This window comes from Lithobates pipiens, unplaced genomic scaffold, assembly GCF_037356315.1.
Source record: "Lithobates pipiens isolate NorthernLeopardFrog02 unplaced genomic scaffold, aLitPip1_a1.2 Scaffold_3, whole genome shotgun sequence".
NCBI lineage: Eukaryota > Metazoa > Chordata > Amphibia > Anura > Ranidae > Lithobates > Lithobates pipiens.
In genome coordinates this window covers 81,773,625-81,796,315 of record NW_027507790.1, presented here as the reverse complement: position 1 = coordinate 81,796,315, position 22,691 = coordinate 81,773,625, and the positions used below count along the sequence as shown (strand labels likewise).

At 43.9% G+C, this 22,691-nt stretch overlaps 1 protein-coding gene across 2 annotated transcripts; it reads left to right on the top strand.

Annotated features, from left to right (window-relative positions):
* The first annotated feature begins 363 nt into the window (after positions 1-363).
* TMED2 (transmembrane p24 trafficking protein 2) lies at positions 364-19,996 on the top strand. Of its 2 annotated transcripts, XM_077461926.1 has the most exons (5): positions 364-674; positions 7,515-7,707; positions 13,624-13,644; positions 14,776-14,883; positions 17,664-19,996. In XM_077461926.1, exons 1-5 carry the CDS (start codon positions 495-497, stop codon positions 17,786-17,788), a joined length of 627 nt encoding a protein of 208 aa, XP_077318052.1. In that variant the 5' UTR covers positions 364-494; the 3' UTR covers positions 17,789-19,996. The 2 variants fall into 2 exon arrangements, with proteins under 2 accessions (XP_077318052.1, XP_077318053.1); XM_077461927.1 differs by lacking the exon at positions 13,624-13,644 and having other exon boundaries at positions 369-674.
* Positions 19,997-22,691: the final 2,695 nt, after the last annotated feature.

Sequence of the window (22,691 nt, the reverse complement as noted above, 5' to 3'; positions counted from 1 at the left end):
TCTGCAAAAAGCACTAAAAATGCACAGGTGTGAAGCCTTAGAGCTGAGACCCATGACATCTTTTTATTGCTGCACTCCAACTGAAAACGTCCCTCTCACTTCCTCTTACAGTAACAAGCCTGTAACAGGGCCATAAGTAAGGGAACATCTCCACTGTGGGGTTATAAGAGCAATGCATGATAACAGATCTAACTCTTCCACACCCTATCGAGAATGTAATACATTCCTGATACGCATATTAGTATCCAGCACTGCCCCCACTTAAAATGGCCTCCCCGGCGTCTCTGAGAGCTGTACGTATGCGGCGCTGCCAGGTCTCTGTGTTCGGAGTGCCCGGATGTGAGCGTGTCCCAAGCTGGCCGCCGTAGACTCATTACGTGGCATTAGCAGCTCGTTCCCCGGCTGCCTGGAGAGGTGACGCCTCTTTCAGACTGAGGCCCAGACTTGGTAACAACACTCCCGGCCTGCGCCCGCTCGCTCCCCCCTGCCTCGCCATGTTCACCATATCAGAGCTCGTCGCCCTGGTCGCCTTCTTTTCTGCCACCGCCTCAGGTTACTTCGTTAGCATCGACGCTCATGCAGACGAGTGCTACTACGAGCATGTGACGTCCGGCACCAAGATGGGCCTGATCTTCGAGGTGGCCGAGGGGGGCTTCCTGGACATCGATGTGGAGGTGAGCTGTGACTGCTATACGTGTGTCTCTATGACCATGGGGGTGGTAACCTGCACCGAGCCATTGGGCCGCATGAGTGCATTCAGCTGTCATCTCCGCATTATCACCTCCTTTTCCCCCCTCACTAGGTGTATATAGGTGTACTGCACATCCGAGGGGAAGTCACATGAGATTGGGGGGCACCTGTCATTTAGTATGTCCCAAGTGTCAGTCATCTTATAAGGAGGCCATACACTATACAATCTTCTTTACATACACCATGGGCTGTGGAGTGCAAGGCTCTGCCTGATCTCATTGTTTAGGGGTCCCTTTACAACGACCCTCTTTTTATTTTTTAATTCATATAAAACCCTTATTCCAAAAAGGGGGAAACAAAGCTGCTGTAACTAATTATAAAGCATTAGTGGAGTTCTGTTTTAATTTGTACGGCTTTGTGTACACTGAATTTACACTTTTATTTTTTTCCTCGTGTAGGGTTTTAGCAGCAGCAAAGCTGGGTGAAAAGCCATTTGTTTTTTTTATTTGGTTCTTTTTTGCATGCGTGTTTTATGCAGACTAGGGCATCTGGGATCAATACATTCTATTGACCAGAGTTCTGACCATTAGAACTAGTACCAGTTCATACTGTAGTGATGTCGGACATTGCATGTGATTTGCACCGTATTGTCTGTGCGATGCAAATTCAGCGCTAAGGCTCTGAGGAAGAGGGTTCTCACTCGTAACGCGTAAGCTGCTTGCGATACCATCTGGTCCCCCCTGCAAACCTGGTCCTGGTCGTAATGTCTAGGAGACACAGCTTTAAATTATTTGAGCAATGCTAAGCCTCTTTTAAATGTGTTTTGTGAGTATGATTCTTGGTTTTTATTATTTTAATTTTTGTCTATGGTAATGCACAAGGTCGGTGCGTCCCCCCCCCCATGACTTTCTATACAATGCAAATTCAGCCATACATATTATCTGGTTGAATTTGCATCGCATTCAGACCAAAATTGTGCAGGACCCCATACGCCTGTAAAAGCCTAAGACCCCTTTCACGCCACACCGCCCATTGCGTCGGCGGTAAAACGTCGCTACTTTTAGCGGAATTTCGGCTGCTAGTGGGGCGCTTTCAGCCCCGCTAGTGGCCACGAAAGGGTTAAAACCGCCGGCAATACGCTGCAATAGCGGCGTTTTGCCGGTGGTATTACAGCGCTGCCCCATTGATTTCAATGGGGAACAGCGGTGGAGGAGCGGTAAACACACTACTCCAAAGAAGCTGCTGGCAGGACTTTTTTTCTGACATCCTGCCAGCGCACTGCTGTAGAGTGAAAGCCCTCGGGGCATTCACACTACACACAATGGTGCAGCTTCTTTAGGGCGGATTGCAGGCGCTATTTATAACGTTGTAGCGCCTGCAAAACGCCTTGGTGTGAAAGGGGTGTAAGTGATTGTAAAGGCAGAAGGTTTTTTAACGTAATGCATTAAGATAAAAAAAAAAAGCCTTCTGCCTGCAGCAGCCCCCCTCTAGAGCTTGGCTCCTGTTGCTGTCAATCAGTCAGTCTGCCAATGAGAAGAGAAAGGGGTGGGATGAATGGACACATGGAGCTTTGGCTCTGCTCAGGTGCCACCTAGCAAGCTGCTTGCTGTGGGGGCGCTCAAAAGGAGGGAGAAGCCAGGAGCACCGAAGGACTCAATAAGGGCAGGATCCAGAAGAGAGATAGAGATATATATGTTTCTTTTTAACTAAAAAAAAAAGACTTTACATTCACTTTAAGGCTTCATGTAAGCTACAGCTCATAAACTTGCGCTTAGGAGCTTTTGGTGTGGTTTTTTTGGTCAAATCTCCTAAACTCATCTTCATAAAATCCTGTATGTAAATGTGCATATAGGCTTTTACTAGAGTTTAGAAGCTCTTGGAGTTAGCAGTCTCAACCGAACTCTTAACGACAGAATAATAAAATTCAGGATAGGATTTTGCTGTCATTTTGCGTATTCCCACTGCTGGTAGGCAAAGTAGGCTGTGTGTGTGGGGCCTTTTGTATTTAAATCTGCTAGTACATTTTGCCCCTTCCCCAGAATGACAATGCTGCTGTTCAAAGGTGTCACCTGTTCTTCTTCATCCAGAGTGGAGGGGTACCCTGGTGCTCCTGTGGGTTACTGACCAGATCAGCAGGTGAAAGGGGGGGTTGTGAGAAGCCAAAAAAAGAATGCAGGCACCACATCTAAGGATCAGTAAGCTTGCAATATAGTACATTTTTGGGTTTAATACCACAATTGTGTGACAATGCATGTATATGTCATGTGTTACCATTAAATCCTTTGGGCCAAAAATGTGCTATGCTTGCCCAACGGGGGCACATGCACCTCTTCAAAACAGTGTAACACAGAAAAAAAGAAATCATACTAGTGTGAAGGGGGCGGGAGCCCCAGGGCTCTCCTATCTGTACTTGCTGGGGTTGGTGCTGAGACTCCTGCAGCTGCTACGTAGACCTTGATACTGCTTACTACTTATACACAATAGAAGCAGGTAGCATACTATGTGGTGCTCTAAGCATGAACCCGGGTTGCAATAAGCAAATTATTTTTAGGTGCAAGTGTTTCCTACACTCCCTGCCTGATTTATTTATTACAGCCATTTATATAGTGCTGGCTAATTATACAGTGCATTGCATACCATGTTCCTGCCCTTAAGGAGCTTGCAATCACGCATGCATACCAGGTCCAATTAACCTACCAGCATGTCTTTGGAGTACCTGCAGGAAACGCATTCAAGCACAGGGGGAACATGCAAACTCCATACAGATAGTGTCCTGGATAAGCTTAAAACCAGGGACCCCCAATGCTGCAAGGCATAAATAGGTCTGAGACTTTTTTTTTTTTGCCTTATTCTTTTCTCATTTATCTTTGATGCTATTTGGGCTGAATTTTAAGTCTTCAGGAAGAAAACTGTTTTAAAAAGTTAGAGGGAGTCCCGCAAATTATTATTTTTTATTTTTAATAGTCGGCAGCTACAAATACTGCAGCTGCTGACTTTTAAAATAAGGACACTCGCCTGTCACAGGGTCCAGCGATGTTGGCACCCAAGGCCGAACCGTCCCTCGGTCCTTGGATGCCGCCATCGCCATTTTCGTTATGGGAATCAGGAAATGAAGCTTTGCAGCTTCACTTCCCAGTTCCCTACTGCTCATGTGCGAGTAGCGCACCGCAATGAGAATGGTACGCACTGTCTCTGGGACCCATGTGTCCCAGCAGACAGTGCGGCGGGACAGGAAGAGGCATAGACTCCCATGGGAGTCTATGCCCAGAAGAGGGTGTAAATGCCTGTCTTGGACAGGTATCTGCACCCCCCTGAAAAGGTGCCAAATGTGACACCGGAGGCGGGAAGGGTTCCGAAAAGCAGAGGTTCAATTTTTATGTGACCCTCCGCTTTAAGGGGATGTTTGCTTTGCGATCCCAGTTGCATATCATCAAACCTGAGCAAGTTCAGAATATCTCCATGACTACTTTTGATCTGCATCTACCCACTTATCTGTCTCTCTACACAGAGACTTAGTCTGTACTTGGGTAGTATAGTGGGGTGGTTACTATGTCTGCCACTGTTCACTTCCATCCCATACTTCTTACAAGACATTATACATACCCTGCTTTGTATAATCTGGTGTCTGTAGCACATAAATTCTCTCAGGGCCAGTTCACACCAGAAATCACAGAGAAACATGCAGTCGGTGCGATTTGATTTAATTCATTTACAATGGGCTTAGTCACAGTGGACCACAGCAAAAGTAGTGTAGGCATTGCTTTAGAAAAAGCGCAGCCCCGGATTGCATCTTGCGTCTGTACCAAGCGATTCCTTTCAGGCAATTGTACTACATTTGCAACACACGTTTGGGTGTCGTTAAAAATGATACCCACTGCCGATAGCAACTGTGGTGGGATTGAACACGAGGCAGGAAATGCTAATTTTGCACGGGTTTCCCATCCCGTTCTAGTGTGAACGGGCCCGTAGTGTTTAAAACCATTCTATTATACTAACAATTATTGCTTTTAACTTTCTCCAGAAGCTGGGATACCTGAAACAAATACTCTCCAATACAGAAACAACAAGCACTTATAATAGTGCTCAGAATCAGATCATTTTATAACATTGCTAGGCATTTAGTCTGTTATACAAGGCAAGCATTATGGTACATGTCATAGATGAATATGAGAGCTGAGAGAATGAAATGTTTGGCGTCAGCTTTTGGTTACCATGCACAGCTGCTCCTCCAGCTTAGTACTTTTCCTCTAAGGCCCCTTTCACATGGGCTTTTCGATCAGGTCCGCCTGTCAGTTTTTCAGGCGGACCTGATCGGAGCCTCCATTCACTCCTATGGCACGTCGACATGTCTGCTGACACCCCCTGCTATCCGATCCTGTCTGTGAAATCCAGACGGATGGTGACCCTATTTTCCATCTGTCTGGTGGATCGGATGAAAACGGACAGGCGGTCCGTATTCATCTGATCTCCCCATAGATGATAGTGGGACTCTTGACAGATCCGTCTCTGCACAGGGAGTGAAGGCGGACCTGTCATCTGCTTGCTCAGCGGGGATCAGTGGATGGATTCCCCCACTGAGCAAGCGGTGTTGTGCACTGTGTATTGTGGTTAATGAAAATGTGCTATCAATATTCTGAAATTTGTTTACATTCTCTAGCGTTGCAGAGGTGCTGCAAGAGTGTGCAGTTAGGACATGTATACTTGGATGTCTTTGATCACACAATTCTAATCGGAGCAAATACAGGGAAGGGCAGATAACTGTCCACAACTGCGAGAACAGATCACCTGTTGGCAATCTGAACTGGTAACATTAGAAATCTGAAAGCATAACATCATGACACAATGAACTTAACCACTTGCCGACCGTATCATAGCCGAAAGATGGCTACAGTGCGGTCGTGTTTTTCTGGGTGGGCGTCCATGGACATCCTCCCAGAATCTTGCTCTCCCCCGCAAACATCTGTGACCGATGGGTCCTGAAGACCCAGAGCATCACGGATCGTGGTAAACAGCCGCTGGTAGTGGCCGTTTACCATGTAATCGCTGTGTCAAATGACGGAGCGATCATTTGTAAACAAACCGGCGTCATGACGCTAGTTCCTCCCTCCCCTCTCTGTACCTATCGTTACAGTGGGAGGGGAGAGGCGGAGAGATGGCAGCAGCGCTGTGGGCTGGATGTGTAGTGCCCACAGTGCTGCTTAGTGGCAATACTCTGCCAATACTGTGCAATAGTATCTCGCTGTGAAGTTTGGGCTTTGACTAAAGCTCATTCCCCACCTTGTTAACCCTCTTTCGGCATCGGTGTTCCTCTCCCTTTTGCAGAGAGGTGCAAGGAAGCTACATGTCTAAATGTATCATGCTGATCTCTGCTGGCCCCCCTCGCCTGTCCATCTCAGGTGCATGTATGTGACATCATATGACTTGGATGGGAAAGGAGGCCAACAGATCAGTGCGTTAGAGGAATGTGCCAGTGCCACTTTTCTTAACTTAAGTGAAATCAGTGCCCCGCTGTCCTCTGCCCCGCTGGCCAGAACTTGGAGCAGATGGCCAGGATAGCACTGAGACCAGCCGGGTCTGAAAGTAGTCAAACAAGTCAGCCTGCAATACCAGTTGTCCTGCCTTCATGATGGACTCCTGCATCAGCCTTGAGGTGACCAATTAAGCCTCTTTCACACAGGGCGGATGTCCAGTGGATTTGCCTGCGGGGAATCTCATCTGAGCAGGCAGATGACATTTCAGCCCACTCTTCTCTATGGGGCAGTCAGATGGAAATGGACTACTTGTCCTTTTTCATCTGACTGTCATCCAATCCTCCAAGGGGTTCCCCATCTGTCTGTTTTTGGAAGCCTAGATCAGATACCAACGGGAGTCGGTGGACATGTGTTCACTGAACAGGAAATCATGGAAAAGTTAAGCCCCGTACACACGAGCGGACTTTTCAACATCCAAAGTCCGACGGACTGAGTCCGTCAGATTATTCGATCGTGTGTGGGCTGCAACAGACTTTTGACTCGCCAAAGTCCGAAGGACTTTAGAATATGGAACATGCTTCAAATTTTTCCGAAGGAACTCCGCCGGACCCGGTCCCTTCGAAAAATTTGCTCGTGTGTGTGCTATTCCGACGGACTAAAACCGACGCTAGGGCAGCTATTGGCTACTGGCTATGAACTTCCTTATTCGAATCCAGTCGTACGTCATCACGTTCGAATCCGTCGGAGTTTAGTGTGATTGTGTGTGGCCAAGTCCGCTCAGCCGAAAAGTCCGTCAGAACTCCGTCGGAATTCCAGCAGAACTCCGACGGAACTCCTTCGGAAGTCTGTCAGACATAAGTCCTCTCGTGTGTACGGGGCTTTACAATGAACAGAGATGTAGAAGTCTGATAGGAGTTCTCAATTCCCCCTACTCTACTAAAGAAAAACCTTTTTATATTGCTGCCCCTGTTGCTCTAGTACAGTACCCTGCACTTTCTGCCGTGTAAAACGTTGGTAGCAGGATAGGAAGTGAGACTAAATCTCTGTGGCAGAACTCTGGGTAACAGTAAAAACCTGACTGTTTTTATCCCTCCCCCACTCTATGCAAACCCAAGAACAAAAAATAGTTGGCTGGACATATGGATTTGTTCACATTGAATGTATTGTGATGGACAAAAAAAGTACTTTCTTTATAAATTTCACCATATCAATATGCAAATATTAAATCGCTAAGGAAACACATTACACATGAGTGGAACTCTGCTTTAACTTGAGGATGAAAGTGCTGATTTTGTTTGGTCTGTATAGTTTTTAATTGCCATATTCATTTTAACCAAAGTAATTTTGTTACAGATCACTGGCCCTGACAATAAAAACATTTATAAAGGAGACAGGGAATCGAGCGGGAAGTACACGTTTGCAGCACACATGGATGGAACCTACAAATTTTGTTTCAGCAACAGAATGTCAACAATGACTCCGAAGATAGTGATGTTCACTATAGATATAGGTGAAGCTCCGAAGGGCCAGGACATGGAAACTGAAGGTTAGTTTTCTTCCACTGAACCATTCACAAAGTATTGTCGGAGTATGTTGCTTGTGAAGACTATGAATATAAGAAGCCTAATTTATATTGGCATTTATTTCCAATTTACAGGCTGTCACAAACTCCAAAATTTGCTGGTCAAAGCACAAAAATGAAACTCATCTAAATACTTGCAGTGTTTTTACTTTCTTTAAAAAAAATTATTTTTTGCTAGTAAATTTTGAATGCTTCAGTAGAATTTGTCCCCTAGCATAGCCCTCTCCTCTTTTGGTATTATTATTATTATTATTATTATTATTATTATTATTATTATTATAAAATTCTGTGCTGACCTGGCTCCTCCATCCCTGCTTTCACTTCCCTACATAACCTTTTATGTGTCAGCTGGGGAAAGAGTGAAAGGGAATGCTATAGTGTCACTTGCGTTAATCTGCATAGGCTGCGGACATGGTCGTACCCAGCAGCAGTACCATGGCTTTTGGGTGTCTGCACAAGGTAGGCTTGTGCAGGTAAGTACTATGGCAACTGCACACATAATCTTCTATAGGAAGATTGTTGCGATGAAAGGTCTGACGCCAAGGTCTCTTTAAAGAGAAATACAATACAGTTTACAGTGTTTGTAGTTCATTAACACAGTGTATGTCAATCTTGAAGTAAAAACCTCCAGTTTTATCTATAAAACCATCGGCAAGAAGGATGGATTTGGTATCTATTCAACATAGCTGTCAATTATAGAGCAACACTTTTTAGGTTGCACCTGGTGGTTTTGCTTTAGTCATCACACTATTTACTTTTAGTCTAGTTTTAATATTTTTTTTTCCCCTCCTTCCTTCAAGCCTTGTATATGTAGGAGCAGTATGCGTGGTACTCACGGAGCCACCCTATTTATTCAAGCATCTACAATACGCATGTGGCTGTACCCCCTTAGGAGCTGCTGAATGTAGTGGCCTGTCTGTCACCCTGCCCCAGCCAGGTACACCCTTTTCACTTGCTCAAAGACATGAAAACAGTCCTTTCACTTGTTTTTGTATTTTTATTGAGGGGAATTAAACTTGGTTAGGGAACTTATGAGATGCCCAGGTAATCAAGTCATTGTTGGGACCTACTATATATCCCTCGGTATATACACTCTCCTCTTCTCATCCTGCACTTGCTTGCAGAGTATCACACCTCACTCCTCCAGCACATTATTTCCTTGCACTCCCTGGACTAGCTAGCACTGTAGGCCTGATGCTGGCTCAGCCAGGCCTAACACCCCTTTCACACTGGAGGCAGTTTTCAGGCGCTTTAGTGCTAAAAATAGTGCCTGTAAAGCACTGGGGCACTGCGCTGGCAGGACGTTTAAAATAATAAAAACAATGGGCAGCGGCGCTTTTCTGCTGACGGGGGTTCGGCCGATGACGGGGGTTAAAAGCGTGCCTAAAACTAGGGGCGCTTTACTGCTGATGCAGCCAAGGTGTCAGTGTGAAAGGATTCCAAAGCAAATGCCCTTTACAGACAGGGACCGCAGGCCCCTACGTAGTAGCGAAATAGAAAAGTTCCAGTGCTAGCTGTTCCTTTTGGCTACTGCTCCCAGCAATACCTCTTCAGACACTGCCAGCCCTCCTGGCTGCAGCTGCTCCTTTCCTCTGCCTGTGCCAACATCCCAGACTGCTGCATCTCAGTCGTCTCAGGTGTGCCTCCCAACAGTGTGAACTCTCACCAGCCCTCTTGGCTGCCTCTGGAATTCCTGGAGACTTTCCTGGCAGTCTTCTGCTGTCTTCTCTTGCTCCGCCTGGTCAGGGCACATCTGTGGGTTGCAAGAGGGTCCCCCCCCAGACTAGGGTTCTCCCTCAAAGGTCCCGACTGTCTAACACTCCATCTTCCACCCAATCAACTCCTCCCCAGCTGGGCTGGCCCTGGGTATTTAGGGACGCCTGTCCCCTGCCAATCCAGATTGGGGATTGGTCAGGGCTCCTCAGAATACCCTAGGTGGCTCCACCTCTTTCCAGAAAACACTAGAAGATTTTGGAAAGAAGTCACTGTGAGTCACCCAGCACTACTCTTGGTCACTCCCAACTCAGATCACCAAAACACACCCAGGCTTGGCTGCCAGCCTGGAAATGTACCTGCTCTCACAAAAAAAACACATTACTCTTTTAGCACACAATTCATTTGTGCACACTTATTTCTAACTAATTTTACCTCTTGACCCTTAAGTTTACTAGACCATAAACCATTATTTATCCACTGTATATATAATCCATTCAATAAATTAAATATGATGTTGTGTACAAAGTCTTAACATCTTCTTTCATACATAGTTGAAGTAGTTTGACTTAGTGGGAAATCCCTGTAAAGAAAAAAACAAGTATACATACCTTTTTTGAACACTATCCGACCCGTTTTCCAGTTGCAGAAGCTCTGCAAAGGACACAGCTGACAAAGGCTGTGAAATGAATGGGAAGTGATGTCGCCATAGTTACTATGGGTCTTCCGTTGTTGACTGTGTCCTCTGCACCCACCTCCACGCGGCTGACAGCTCAGCGTGGGGTCTGAGCGGCTTTAAAAAAAAAAAAAGTTCATCACAGTGGAGATGGAAAGTATTCAGACCCCCTTAAATTTTTCACTGTTATTGCAGCCATTTGCTAAAATCATTTTCATTTTTTTTCCCTCAATGTACACAGAGCACCCTATATTGATAAAACACAGAATTGTTGACATTTTTGCAGATTTATTAAAAAAGGGGGAAACGAAAACTGAAATATCACATGGTCCTAAGTATTCAGACCCTTTGCTGTGACGCTCATATATTTAACTCGGGTGCTGTCCATTTCTTCTGATCATCATTGAGATGGTGCTACACCTTCAAGTCCAGCTGTGTTTGATTTATACTGATTGGACTTGATTAGGAAAGCCACACACCTGTCTATACAAGACCTTACAGCTCACAGTGCATGTTTACCGTATATACTCGAGTATAGGCCGACCCGAATATAAGCCGAGGCCCCCAATTTACCCCCAAAAAAACTGGCAAACTTATTGACTCGTGTATAAGCCGAGGGTGAGACATGCCTGTCCATCCCTGTGTGTCCGTCCATCCCTGTGTGTCCGTCCATCCCTGTGTGTCCGTCCATCCATCCCTGTGTGTCCGTCCATCCATCCCTGTGTGTCCGTCCATCCATCCCTGTGTGTCCGTCCATCCATCCCTGTGTGTCCGTCCATCCATCCCTGTGTGTCCGTCCATCCATCCCTGTGTGTCCGTCCATCCATCCCTGTGTGTCCGTCCATCCATCCCTGTGTGTGTGTGTGTCCATCCATCCCTGTGTGTGTCCATCCATCCCTGTGTGTGTCCATCCATCCCTGTGTGTGTGTGTGTGTCCATCCATCCATCCATCCCTGTGTGTGTCCATCCATCCATCCATCCCTGTGTGTGTGTGTGTGTGTCCATCCATCCATCCATCCCTGTGTGTGTGTCCATCCATCCATCCATCCCTGTGTGTGTGTGTCCATCCATCCATCCATCCCTGTGTGTGTGTGTGTGTGTGTCCATCCATCCATCCATCCATCCCTGTGTGTGTGTGTGTCCGTCCATCCATCCATCCATCCCTGTGTGTCCGTCCATCCATCCATCCATCCCTGTGTGTCCGTCCATCCATCCATCCATCCCTGTGTGTGTGTCCATCCATCCATCCATCCATCCCTGTGTGTGTGTCCATCCATCCATCCATCCCTGTGTGTGTGTGTGTGTCCGTCCATCAATCCATCCATCCCTGTGTGTGTGTGTGTCCATCCATCCATCCATCCATCCATCCCTGTGTGTGTGTGTGTGTGTGTGTCCATCCATCCATCCATCCCTGTGTGTGTGTGTGTCCATCCATCCATCCATCCCTGTGTGTGTGTGTGTGTCCATCCATCCATCCATCCCTGTGTGTGTGTGTGTGTGTCCGTCCATCCATCCATCCATCCCTGTGTGTGTGTGTGTGTCCATCCATCCATCCATCCCTGTGTGTGTGTGTGTGTCCATCCATCCCTGTGTGTGTGTGTCCATCCATCCATCCATCCATCCCTGTGTGTGTGTGTCCGTCCATCCATCCATCCATCCCTGTGTGTGTGTGTCCGTCCATCCATCCATCCATCCCTGTGTGTGTGTGTCCGTCCATCCATCCATCCATCCCTGTGTGTGTGTGTCCGTCCATCCATCCATCCCTGTGTGTGTGTGTCCGTCCATCCATCCATCCCTGTGTGTGTGTGTCCGTCCATCCATCCATCCATCCATCCCTGTGTGTGTGTGTCCGTCCATCCATCCATCCATCCATCCCTGTGTGTGTGTGTCCGTCCATCCATCCATCCATCCATCCCTGTGTGTGTGTGTCCGTCCATCCATCATTCCATCCCTGTGTGTGTGTGTCCGTCCATCCATCCATCCATCCCTGTGTGTGTGTGTCCGTCCATCCATCCATCCATCCCTGTGTGTGTGTGTCCGTCCGTCCATCCATCCATCCCTGTGTGTGTGTCCGTCCATCCATCCATCCCTGTGTGTGTGTGTCCATCCATCCATCCATCCCTGTGTCTGTGTGTCCATCCATCCATCCATCCCTGTGTCTGTGTGTCCATCCATCCATCCATCCATCCCTGTGTCTGTGTGTCCATCCATCCATCCCTGTGTCTGTGTGTCCATCCATCCATCCATCCATCCCTGTGTGTGTGTGTGTGTGTGTCCATCCATCCATCCATCCCTGTGTGTGTGTGTGTGTGTGTCCATCCATCCATCCATCCATCCCTGTGTGTGTGTGTGTGTGTGTCCATCCATCCATCCATCCATCCCTGTGTGTGTGTGTGTCCATCCATCCATCCATCCATCCATCCATCCCTGTGTGTGTGTGTGTGTCCATCCATCCATCCATCCATCCCTGTGTGTGTGTGTGTGTCCATCCATCCATCCATCCATCCCTGTGTGTGTGTGTGTGTCCATCCATCCATCCATCCCTGTGTGTGTGTGTCCATCCATCCATCCATCCCTGTGTGTGTGTGTGTGTGTGTGTCCATCCATCCATCCATCCCTGTGTGTGTGTGTGTCCATCCATCCATCCATCCATCCCTGTGTGTGTGTGTGTCCATCCATCCATCCATCCCTGTGTGTGTCCATCCATCCATCCATCCCTGTGTGTGTGTGTCTCCATCCATCCATCCCTGTGTGTGTGTGTGTGTGTGTGTGTGTGTGTGTCCAGCCTACCTGTGTCCCGAGCCTCCGTCCCGTGCCGTGCCTCCGTCCCGTGTCGTGCCTTGCCTCCGTCCCGTCCCGTGCCGTGCCGTGCCTTGCCTTGCCTCCGTCCCGTGCCTTGCCAGGATCGCCGCTCTTCGTCGGCGCCTCGGCGGCCATTGTAAAATTCAAAAGCCGCGCCTCCGCCTTCGCCTGTGATAGGCGGAACACTGAATTTCCCAGCAGCCTGTGTTCCGCCTATCACGGACATCGTCTCATCCTCGTCCGTAGTACGAGGATGAGACGATGTCCGTGATAGGCGGAACACAGGCTGCTGGGAAATTCAGTGTTCCGCCTATCACAGGCGAAGGCGGAGCCGGAGGCGCGGCTTTTGAATTATAGAATGGCCGCTGTCTGTCTGCTCGACACGCTGATCGAGCAGGCAGACAGCGATGACTCGAGTATAAGCCGAGGGGGGCACTTTCAGCCTCAAAAAAGAGGCTGAAAATCTCGGCTTATACTCGAGTATATACGGTAATTTTAGTTACATTTAAGTTTTTAAACTGACAATTTTTAGTGTTTTATTTATTTATTTTTTTTAATTTTGTTTCTCTTTAGTGGCATGTTTAATGCTATTCTTGATCCACAACACAGTTCTTTAACAGACGCATGATTAGACTGTCTTGTTTTCTACATTAGTCACTTTGATTTTGTTCTCTTTACAATCTTCTTAGGTGGTGGAGATACTTGGGACGGTAGGTTTTTTTTGCAGGGTAAAAGGTTTTCTGCTGCATTGTGTAAAGCTTAATATTCTGTCAGGTTTTCTAACATCTGCCTGTTTTGGCATGGCGGTGATATAGGTTAATGCAACATTGGATGATGCAGTTTGGTTACTTAAAAAATCCTAACCTTTTTATAGCTTTTGAAGTGCTGCAGTGTTACAAAGATGGCATGCAAGTTGATGTGGGTTGTGTTTTTTTTTATTTTATTTTTTTTTTTGTTTTTTCAGACTTCAATTGAATTTTTTTTTTTTTTTTTTTTTTTTTTTTTATAGATGAGTTGATTTGTTTTTTGCATGCATTTTCTATCGGGAGTATTACTTTCTGTGAAGTGCTGGCTTGAAACACTCAAGTCTTTACACTACAGACAAATCTACTTCCGATAGGGGGTACATACTGAAAGCAACAAAAGTGGAATTTAGCCTTGCAAGGTAAGTCTCCATATATTATGGAGAATCCACTGGAGGATGGTGAAAGGTATAGGCTACAGATCTACCTTCTATGACCCCTCCCCCCAAGAGCTGGGGCTTTCACCCCTCCTGTTTGTACTGCTTAGAGGAACACATAGGGATCTTTGTGTTAAAAAAAAAAAAAAAAAAAGCAATTTTCTCAGAATTTGAACAGGTGTTGCTAGCACCATGTTTGTAAGATGTGTGAAATGTATGGTTTTTGCTATGATCTTTGGCAAAATCTAGTGGCCATAATGCATATTTCCTAAAAACTAGATGGCGCTGACAATCGCAGGAAATTACATTTTACAAATTACAGTGGGGCTTTTTTTTTTTTTTTTTTTTTTTGGCAACATTTTGGCAGATGCTGGGACATTCACTCAAATTTTATTTATGGACCCCTAAATGTACTATAAAATTGACCAGTATCACCTATAGTTACCATATACACTGATGTAATGAAGTTTTTTGCTTTTGGGCTTTGTGAATAAATGTATTTGGTGTGAGAGTGAATTCTAACTACAGCTAAGAATTCTTGCATTGTCTTAAAATATGGCTATATTTACTGTACTGGGACATTTTGATGTTGGAAAGATTGAAACATAGATGCATGTCTGACTTTTCACCGTGAAATCAATGTGTAATTATTTTCATGCAGCCCATCAGAACAAGCTGGAAGAGATGATCAATGAACTTGCAGTGGCCATGACAGCTGTAAAGCATGAACAAGAATACATGGAAGTGCGGGAAAGAATACACAGAGCAAGTGAGTTATATTAAAGATTATACAATATTTAGAATATGTATAATGTTACTAATTTTTTAAATAAAAACGCATTCATTTTAGTGAAATGTACCAGAAAAAAAGCTTAAGTTCATACGTTTTTTTTTAACCACTTGCTGCCATATAGCAGAATAGCAGCAAAGTGGTTTCAATATCCTGACTCCTGACATCCTCAGGATATCAAGCCGATGAGTATTTTGCGGCGATCTTTGCCGCCGGGTGTCAGTCTGACACCCTGCAATACCGATCTGGGTAAAGAGTCTGACGGAGACTCTTTACCACATGATCAGCCGTAGGGCTGAAACAACTAATCGATCGAATATGAAATTAATCGATTACTATTTTCATAATCGAATAATGGGGTTAACAAAAAAACTAAAATTAGCCCTTTAGAATACAAAAAGAGCAAATCGCTACTGTAAATATTACTTTCACTGTCCCATAGTAAAAAAATGTACACCTTACAGTAGCGATTATTTGCTCTTTTTTTGTACTAATTTTAGGTTTTTTTTAACCCCGTTATGTTACTAAACATCTCAGGCCTGGGTCTCACCTCTGTTTTTTGGTGCTTTTTGCAGAAACGCACTACAGTTCATTTACATGGTTTCCTATGGGACACGTTCACATCCATGATTTTTTCAGCTGCTGCCTATTTGAAAAAGACCAGGGCTTTTTTTTAACGCAAAACGGTGCTATTTTGGTTCAATATACTTCAATGGAGAAGCTGCAGAAAAGCATGTAATAATGCGTTTTTGCGGCAATTTGTGTTTTTTTTTAACCTGCCCAACAACAAATTGGCCAAAAAAAATGCAAATTGCAGCAAATTTTTTTTTTTTTTAGGTTATTAACCGATTATTCGATTATGGAAATAATCGTTAGTTGCAACCCTAATCAGCCGTGTCTAATCACGGCTGATCATGATGTAAATTAGGAAGAGCCGGTGACCGGCTTTTCCTCACTCGTGTCTGACAGACGCGAGGAGAGCCGATCGGCGGCTCTCCTGATGGGGGGGGGTGGTGTCTTATCAGCGCAGCCCCCCCCCATCAGTGCCACATATCAATGCCCAGCAGTGCCACCCATAAGTACCCATCTTTTCATCCTTCCAGTGCTACCTATCAGTGCCCGCTCATTGGTGCCACCTTATCAGTGCCCATCAGTGAAAGAGAAAACTTACTTATTTTACAAAATTTTATAACCAAAACAAAACCAAAACTTTTATATATATTTTTTTCAAAATTTTTTTTTTTTTTTTTTTATATTTACTTAGCAAAAGATAAAGAAAAAAATGAGTTGCGCGAAACCAGTGAAACAAGTGAATCTAAATTGGCAAAGGGGAGGCACACATAATAATCTAAGCTTTATAAAGACCTAATGAGCACAATGGATCATGTATACATAATCCTAGCTCAACAAACAGTGCCTAAGAATTCGCACAATTATGAGAAAAAAAATTATATGAAGAGTGGTGTCCCTATTACATGCAATCCAAAAGTAAATAACATGCATTCGTGTGTGAAAAATTAAGCATTAAATTCCATCCATAAAAATGCTTCAGAATGTGAGCTGTATTCAATCCACTACCACTTTGCAAAGATTTACTTCTTACCAGAAGTCTATGATTAACCCCCCCCCCATTAGAAGATCACAGAGAGCATATGATATTACAATCTCCTGGACCCCATCCCGCTGAGCTCCTTATGGTATTAGCATAATCTCCAAAACGTAAGAAATAGACCCGGCACTCCAACTTATCTCACATGGATCAAGGCTCATGGATGAGTATAGATTGCATGAAAAGATAAAGAGGCTCCAATAGTGTAAAACCTTAGATTTATTAGGGTTAATAAAAACATATTGCACTTACAGAAACATGGATGTCAGAAGCCTTAAGTTTTCAGTTTAGCAAAAAATTTAAATCGCAGAGGTGATCAAATGGCACCAAAAGAAAGCTCTATTTGTGGAACAAAATGATAAAAAAATTCTGTTTGGATACAGTGTAGCATGACATTGTTCAATTGCCGATAATTAGCACATTGGTTATCAGCACAGCCCCATCAGATGTGGTACTGCCAGTCAGTGCCTCATAAAAAAAAAAAAAAACAGATGACGGTGCCAATTGGTGTCCAGCAGTAAAACCTGTGCGAAACAACAAACTTTTTTTTTTTTTTTTCCTTTCCGTTTGGTCTTTTTTAGTTTGTTTTGAGAAAAATAAAACTGCAGAGGTGATCAAATACCACCAAAAGAAAGCTCAATTTGTGGCAACACAATAACAATTTTGCTTGGGTACAGTGTAGCAAGACCGCAACTGTCATTCTAAAGCCCCATACACACTATCAGATTTTCTGCTGATTATTTTTATTTTTTTCCTTCAGATTTACCAAAACCATATAGTGCAAGGGCCTGTCTGCATACAAATTGAAACTCCTAAGGTTTGACCTCATATTATGATTTTGGTAAAGCTGAAGGAAAAAAGTCAGCAGAAAATCTGATGGTGTCTATGGCGCTTTGGTGCGACAGTGCTAAAAGCTGAAAATTGTCCTGGGCGGGAAGGGGCGAAAGGTCCTGGTTTTGAAGTGGTTTACGGTAAGCAATGTTTTTGAGTATCAAACTATTTTAAGGTGGTAGAAATGGCACTGAAAGCTAATAGTGCCTTATTGCTCCTAGCATGCACATTTACAAGAGTCCTAATGTAGAGATGTGACAGCAGACATAACTAACTTGACCTTTTACTTTTTTCTGTCTTTTCTTTTCACCCCCAACAGTTAATGACAACACGAACAGCAGAGTGGTGCTCTGGTCATTTTTTGAAGCCCTTGTACTGGTAGCTATGACACTGGGACAGATCTATTACCTGAAGAGATTTTTTGAAGTCCGGCGAGTGGTTTAAGCAGCTATTTTGTGGAGATTTTTTTTTTTTTTTTGTCCTATCTGATGATCCCAAACGTTTTATTTTTGATCCCAAACTTTGTTCTAACTGATACCAAACTTTTTGTGTTTTATTTTGTTTTCCCTTCCTGTCACCTTGGTCAGAACAACTTCTTCAGAATTTAGTTTTGCTATGGAAATGCTCATTGTAGCACAAATAAGACACCATGCTGCATATGTTACCTTCAGGAAAAGTCCCCAAGAAATCAAAAGCAAAATAACATTTTTGGAAAGATCCCAGAGCACTCTGTTTTGTGGTACCGTCCGGATTGGAAGTACATCTAGTAGCCTTTGTGTTTCTTTACACTTTACTTTTGCAATGATGATGTCTCGTTTTTATGAAGACTGTGAACCAAAGCGGTTCACTAAGATGGCTGTGAACAAGCCACACACTGGTTTAACCTGCAATAGTTGTATCCAGCAAATGAAATCCTCTTTGATCCTTACCATAAATTTGCTGCCTCTGTGCATTGCATTATCTTTTCTTTTCTAATAATTCATTACCTAATACATTCTGCCTAGAGGAAATTCTTGTGCTTCTGTGAAAAACGGCCTGTTCAAAATGTGTTGAAAGAACTTGGTTTCTAGAAATGGAGAAGAGAGATGCAACTTTACTGTTTATTTTTATTTTTATCAGTTAACTGTTAAACCTTTGTATGCCAGAAAAGACTAGGGCATGTCTATGGGCTTTTCTGATGAGGATGGGGTTAATATTGTATTGCTGTCATCTTGCTGCCTTGTGCCCATTTGCTATGCAAATAAGATTCTAAAGCAGTGCTGAACATTCGGTGCTTCTCTGCACCACGATCGCGCTTCGCTGTCTTCAGTGACCATGATAGTGCACTGAGTGGTGAGAACTGTATACTGTATTTAAAGATTGCCACCATAGTTTAGGGAGACATGCTGCACTTAAAAATTTGCAACTTCTGACTAATAGACTGTCAGGTTTTAGTTTTTACGAAGGAATTCATAATCGGCCATCAAAAGGATTTTGCTTTAAAAAAAAAAAATAAAAATAAAAATCTGTGGTTTATATAGCCGTACTCTGACATAAAGACAACACACCAATCCCTGGGCAGTGACAATCCAAATAGGTCCACCTTTACTGCACTATAGCTAGTATTCAGCACAAGTTGGGAAAGCGGCTAAAAAAGCATTGCAAATCGGGAATCGCTTTAAAGCCACACATTTCCCAGCGACAAATTCAGCAATAGGTGATCATTTATAGCTTATTTGGGGAAAAAAAAGCAGGGAAGGTTCTTTTAAAACGTAAGAGTTAAGATTTGATAGGTATGTGGTACCTGTGAAAAATGCAGCTTGCAGTGTTCTCTCATATTTATATAAGTATTGAGAAAAACAAAAAAGAGTTGAGATGGCCATACATTGAGGCCAGTAGCTGTATTCTCCAAATTGTAGCACATTCATGCAAAATGTTGCCTTTATATAGGACTCGTGTAGATTGTTGATTCTAATTGAACATAATCGCAATTGATATATGTTGGTGCCACACAATGGAGGACTCTCACAATTTGCAATGATGTGTATGTTGGCAAAAAAATAGGCCCAATTATTCAGTATCTATTTCCTTTGTGCATGGTCAGCTTTATTATATTTGGTGTCACTCTAGTCACTAAATATTTGTAAAACGTTTTAAAGCAGGAGCAAAAATTTCAATATACTTTGAGGCTTTGAAAATAAAATGTGTAACTATTTTAAAGCCACTCTTCCCATTTTCTTCTTTGGCACATATGCCTGTCTGCAACTGTTTAGTTTTAGATGAGAAGAGGTGTATTTTCTTAAACAAGCTATTTTTCATCTGTTGTTTTAATGCATTAAAAATACATGCTTCTGGTGTTGGTGCAGATCAGGATTAAGTAGTGAATTATGTAATTTATCAGCTTGTATTATTTTCTTATTCTTCTACACAAAATGGTTTTATATGACTGTTTTTCTTAAGTATCTCAATGTTTAAAGAATATTTTCCATCTTGGGCAAAACCTCTCATGCAGCAAGTTTGAGAATATTTAAATGGTTCTTTTGTTAGGACTGTTGCTTTCCAACTTGTTTGAATATCACTTTAAAATTAAATTCAAAGATGTACATTTAAAAGAAAAAGATGCTTGTCTAAATATTACCTGGGTTCGGTGAGAATAAACATTCTTTAACAAAAGTGTTTCCTGTGTTCATGTTAAAGTGAAGCTGTATTAAAAGGAGTAAGTATAGCTTTTTTTTTTTTTTGCATATCTCAAATCAAATGCAAGGTGTACGTTTTTGCTTAACAGGGAATACCCATTCTAGAGGCCATTGGGTTGATTTACTAAAGGCAAATGGACCCCTGTACTTTCCAGATACAGTTGCACAAATTTTCTCTAGAGCTTATTGAATTTGGTGCAACTTCAATTTGTAAATAATACCCAGGGGGTGTGGACGACTGAGCAGACGCTGCGGCAGGTGCTCTCTCATCCCCATCCTGATTCAGCAACCTTCTGATATTATGTACTGATTGCCAAGATTCTTCCCTCATGCATTGCATTAGCTCCTTCTCTGCTGGTTTTACAACATTGGTGGCATGACTAACAAGGAGGATTTGGCGGCGGCCGATCACTCCCAGCAGGATGGTGCCCTCCCACAGTGCGCTATTAAAGAAAAGCTTGAGGACACGGCAGCCTGCCTGGAGCATTTTGCCCAAACACCAGACTCAAGTGGGCCCAACACGCATCAAGACCTGGTGCTACCTGCCAGTGGTGAATGTGCCTACAGCTGGATCTTCCTGGCCTGAGAGGAGGATTCTGCTACGTGGAGCCTTCCTGATGGCGCTGTAAGTACTGTCCTTGTGCTAGACCCTGACTCTTGCTCTAAAACAGGGATATGCAATTAGCGGACATCCAGCTGTTGCAAAACTACAAGTCCTATCATGCCTCTGCCTCTCGGTGTCATGCTTGTGGCTCTGAGTCTTGCTATGCCTTATGGGACTTGTAGTTCTTCAACAGCTGGAGGTCCGCTAATTGCATATCCATGCTCTAAAATCTCTACTGCTCAGGGCGCTTAACCCACACTGTCGGACATAATACTGGCGATCTATTCTTGTTAAAAAATAAAAATACTGCCTATCGTTTCATGTAAGAGCTCTCTCATTTTAAAGAGGGTCCCAGCTGTAGAGGACAGAATCAATAATGCTGTTCAACCTTTATTGCAATCCTCTAAGACTGTCTCAAAAAATTGCTGCCCATGATGCCCACTTAAAAGATCTAGAAAATTGGCTATGCCGAAACAATGTGGGGATGCCAGAGCGTGCTGAGAGAAAACCCCTGTGGAATTAATTGAGGCTTGGCTCAGTCTTTGCTGTAGAGGGCGCATGGGGTCCCAGCTAGACCACCTCCCACTGGTGGGGCCCACAGCCTTTTTCTGCTATGACTGCATAATTCTAAAGACAGATCTAATTCTCCAGATGGCTAGACAACATCCTGACATCACCATGGCTGGATCTAGAGCAGTGATGGCGAACCTTGGCACCCCAGATGTTTTGGAACTACATTTCCCATGATGCTTACTTACAGTGCAGAGAGCATGAGCATCATGGGGAAATGTAGTTCCAAAACATCTGGGGTGCCAAGATTCCCCATCACTGATCTAGAGGCTTCTCCCCAGATTTCTCAGCGAAAGTAACGCTAATGCGTTAAATATTCTTATGTGGAGAGGAGGCTGTGTCAAATTGATCTTTTACTCTACTCTTTACTGCGCCAAAGGTTGTTGCAGGTGGTTGCCCAGGGTACTTCTCGTTTCTAAAAAAAAAAAAAAAAACTTACAGCTGCTTCCCAGTGGCCGGATACCTCCATAGGACCAGGCCGTTCTACTTCGACTTGACCTTTTTAATATGAAGTGCTTGAAAATTCTAGATAGCTGCTGTGTTTTGGCATTCACTGCTACAACCAATTGGGCCATATGAGGTGTCATTCTATGTTGTCTTTCTGGTCACTTGACTCGGGGGCAAGTTTTTTTTTTTTTTTTTGTTTTTTTTTTTCCCCCCCCCCCAGTATGTTACCTGAACTTGTTCTCTTCACACCCACTGCCCCCTAAAATCTTTCTTTTTTTTTTTTTTTGGGTTTCCTCCATTAGACGGACTGTGCTACCCCATGGTCTACTCTTCCTCACATTCTACTGTATCCACCATAGGAGGCCTTGATACTGTTCCGCATTGGTGTTAAGGCTGGTAACTTGCCTGATTATACTGTTTTGCCTATTGGAACTCAGGCTTCTGAAGGTGTTCTCGTCTCTTAAATATCGAACTTGCTAGCCACCATAGTGAAAGCCCAAATTGCATACATCCACTATAGCTTGTGTTGCGTCAGAAATATCCTCAGTCTTTCTACTTTTTTTTTTTTTTGGGTCAAATCCCCCCCCCCCCCAACAGGACTTTAACGTGTCCTATCTTGGAAACGGACCAGTTACATTTCCTTGATTCTATGGAATTGCCTATTATGTCTGTACAATAACACGAAGCTCTAGATAAACCCTCAACAATGGAGGAGCTTCAGGCTGCTGCAGAAGTCCCTAATAAAGCGGTTGGGGCAGCTAACTTAATGGAAGACGTTTTATAAAACCCATGAGGATGTGCTCTTGCCAGTATGGTTTAGAAGTATTTAATGCTGCTTTTCAGTCAGGTTCTCTCCCCATACCTCTATGAACTAAGCTGTTGTCATAGTATTGCCTAAACCTGATAAGATTCGGGGGGTTACAAGATTTCTTATTGTCCAATATATTTGCTTACGTCAGACGTTAAGATTTTGGCGAAACTCCTGGCCAATAGGCTGTACAAATGTATTGTTGAAATAATCCACCCAGACCAGTGCAGTTTTATTCCAAAT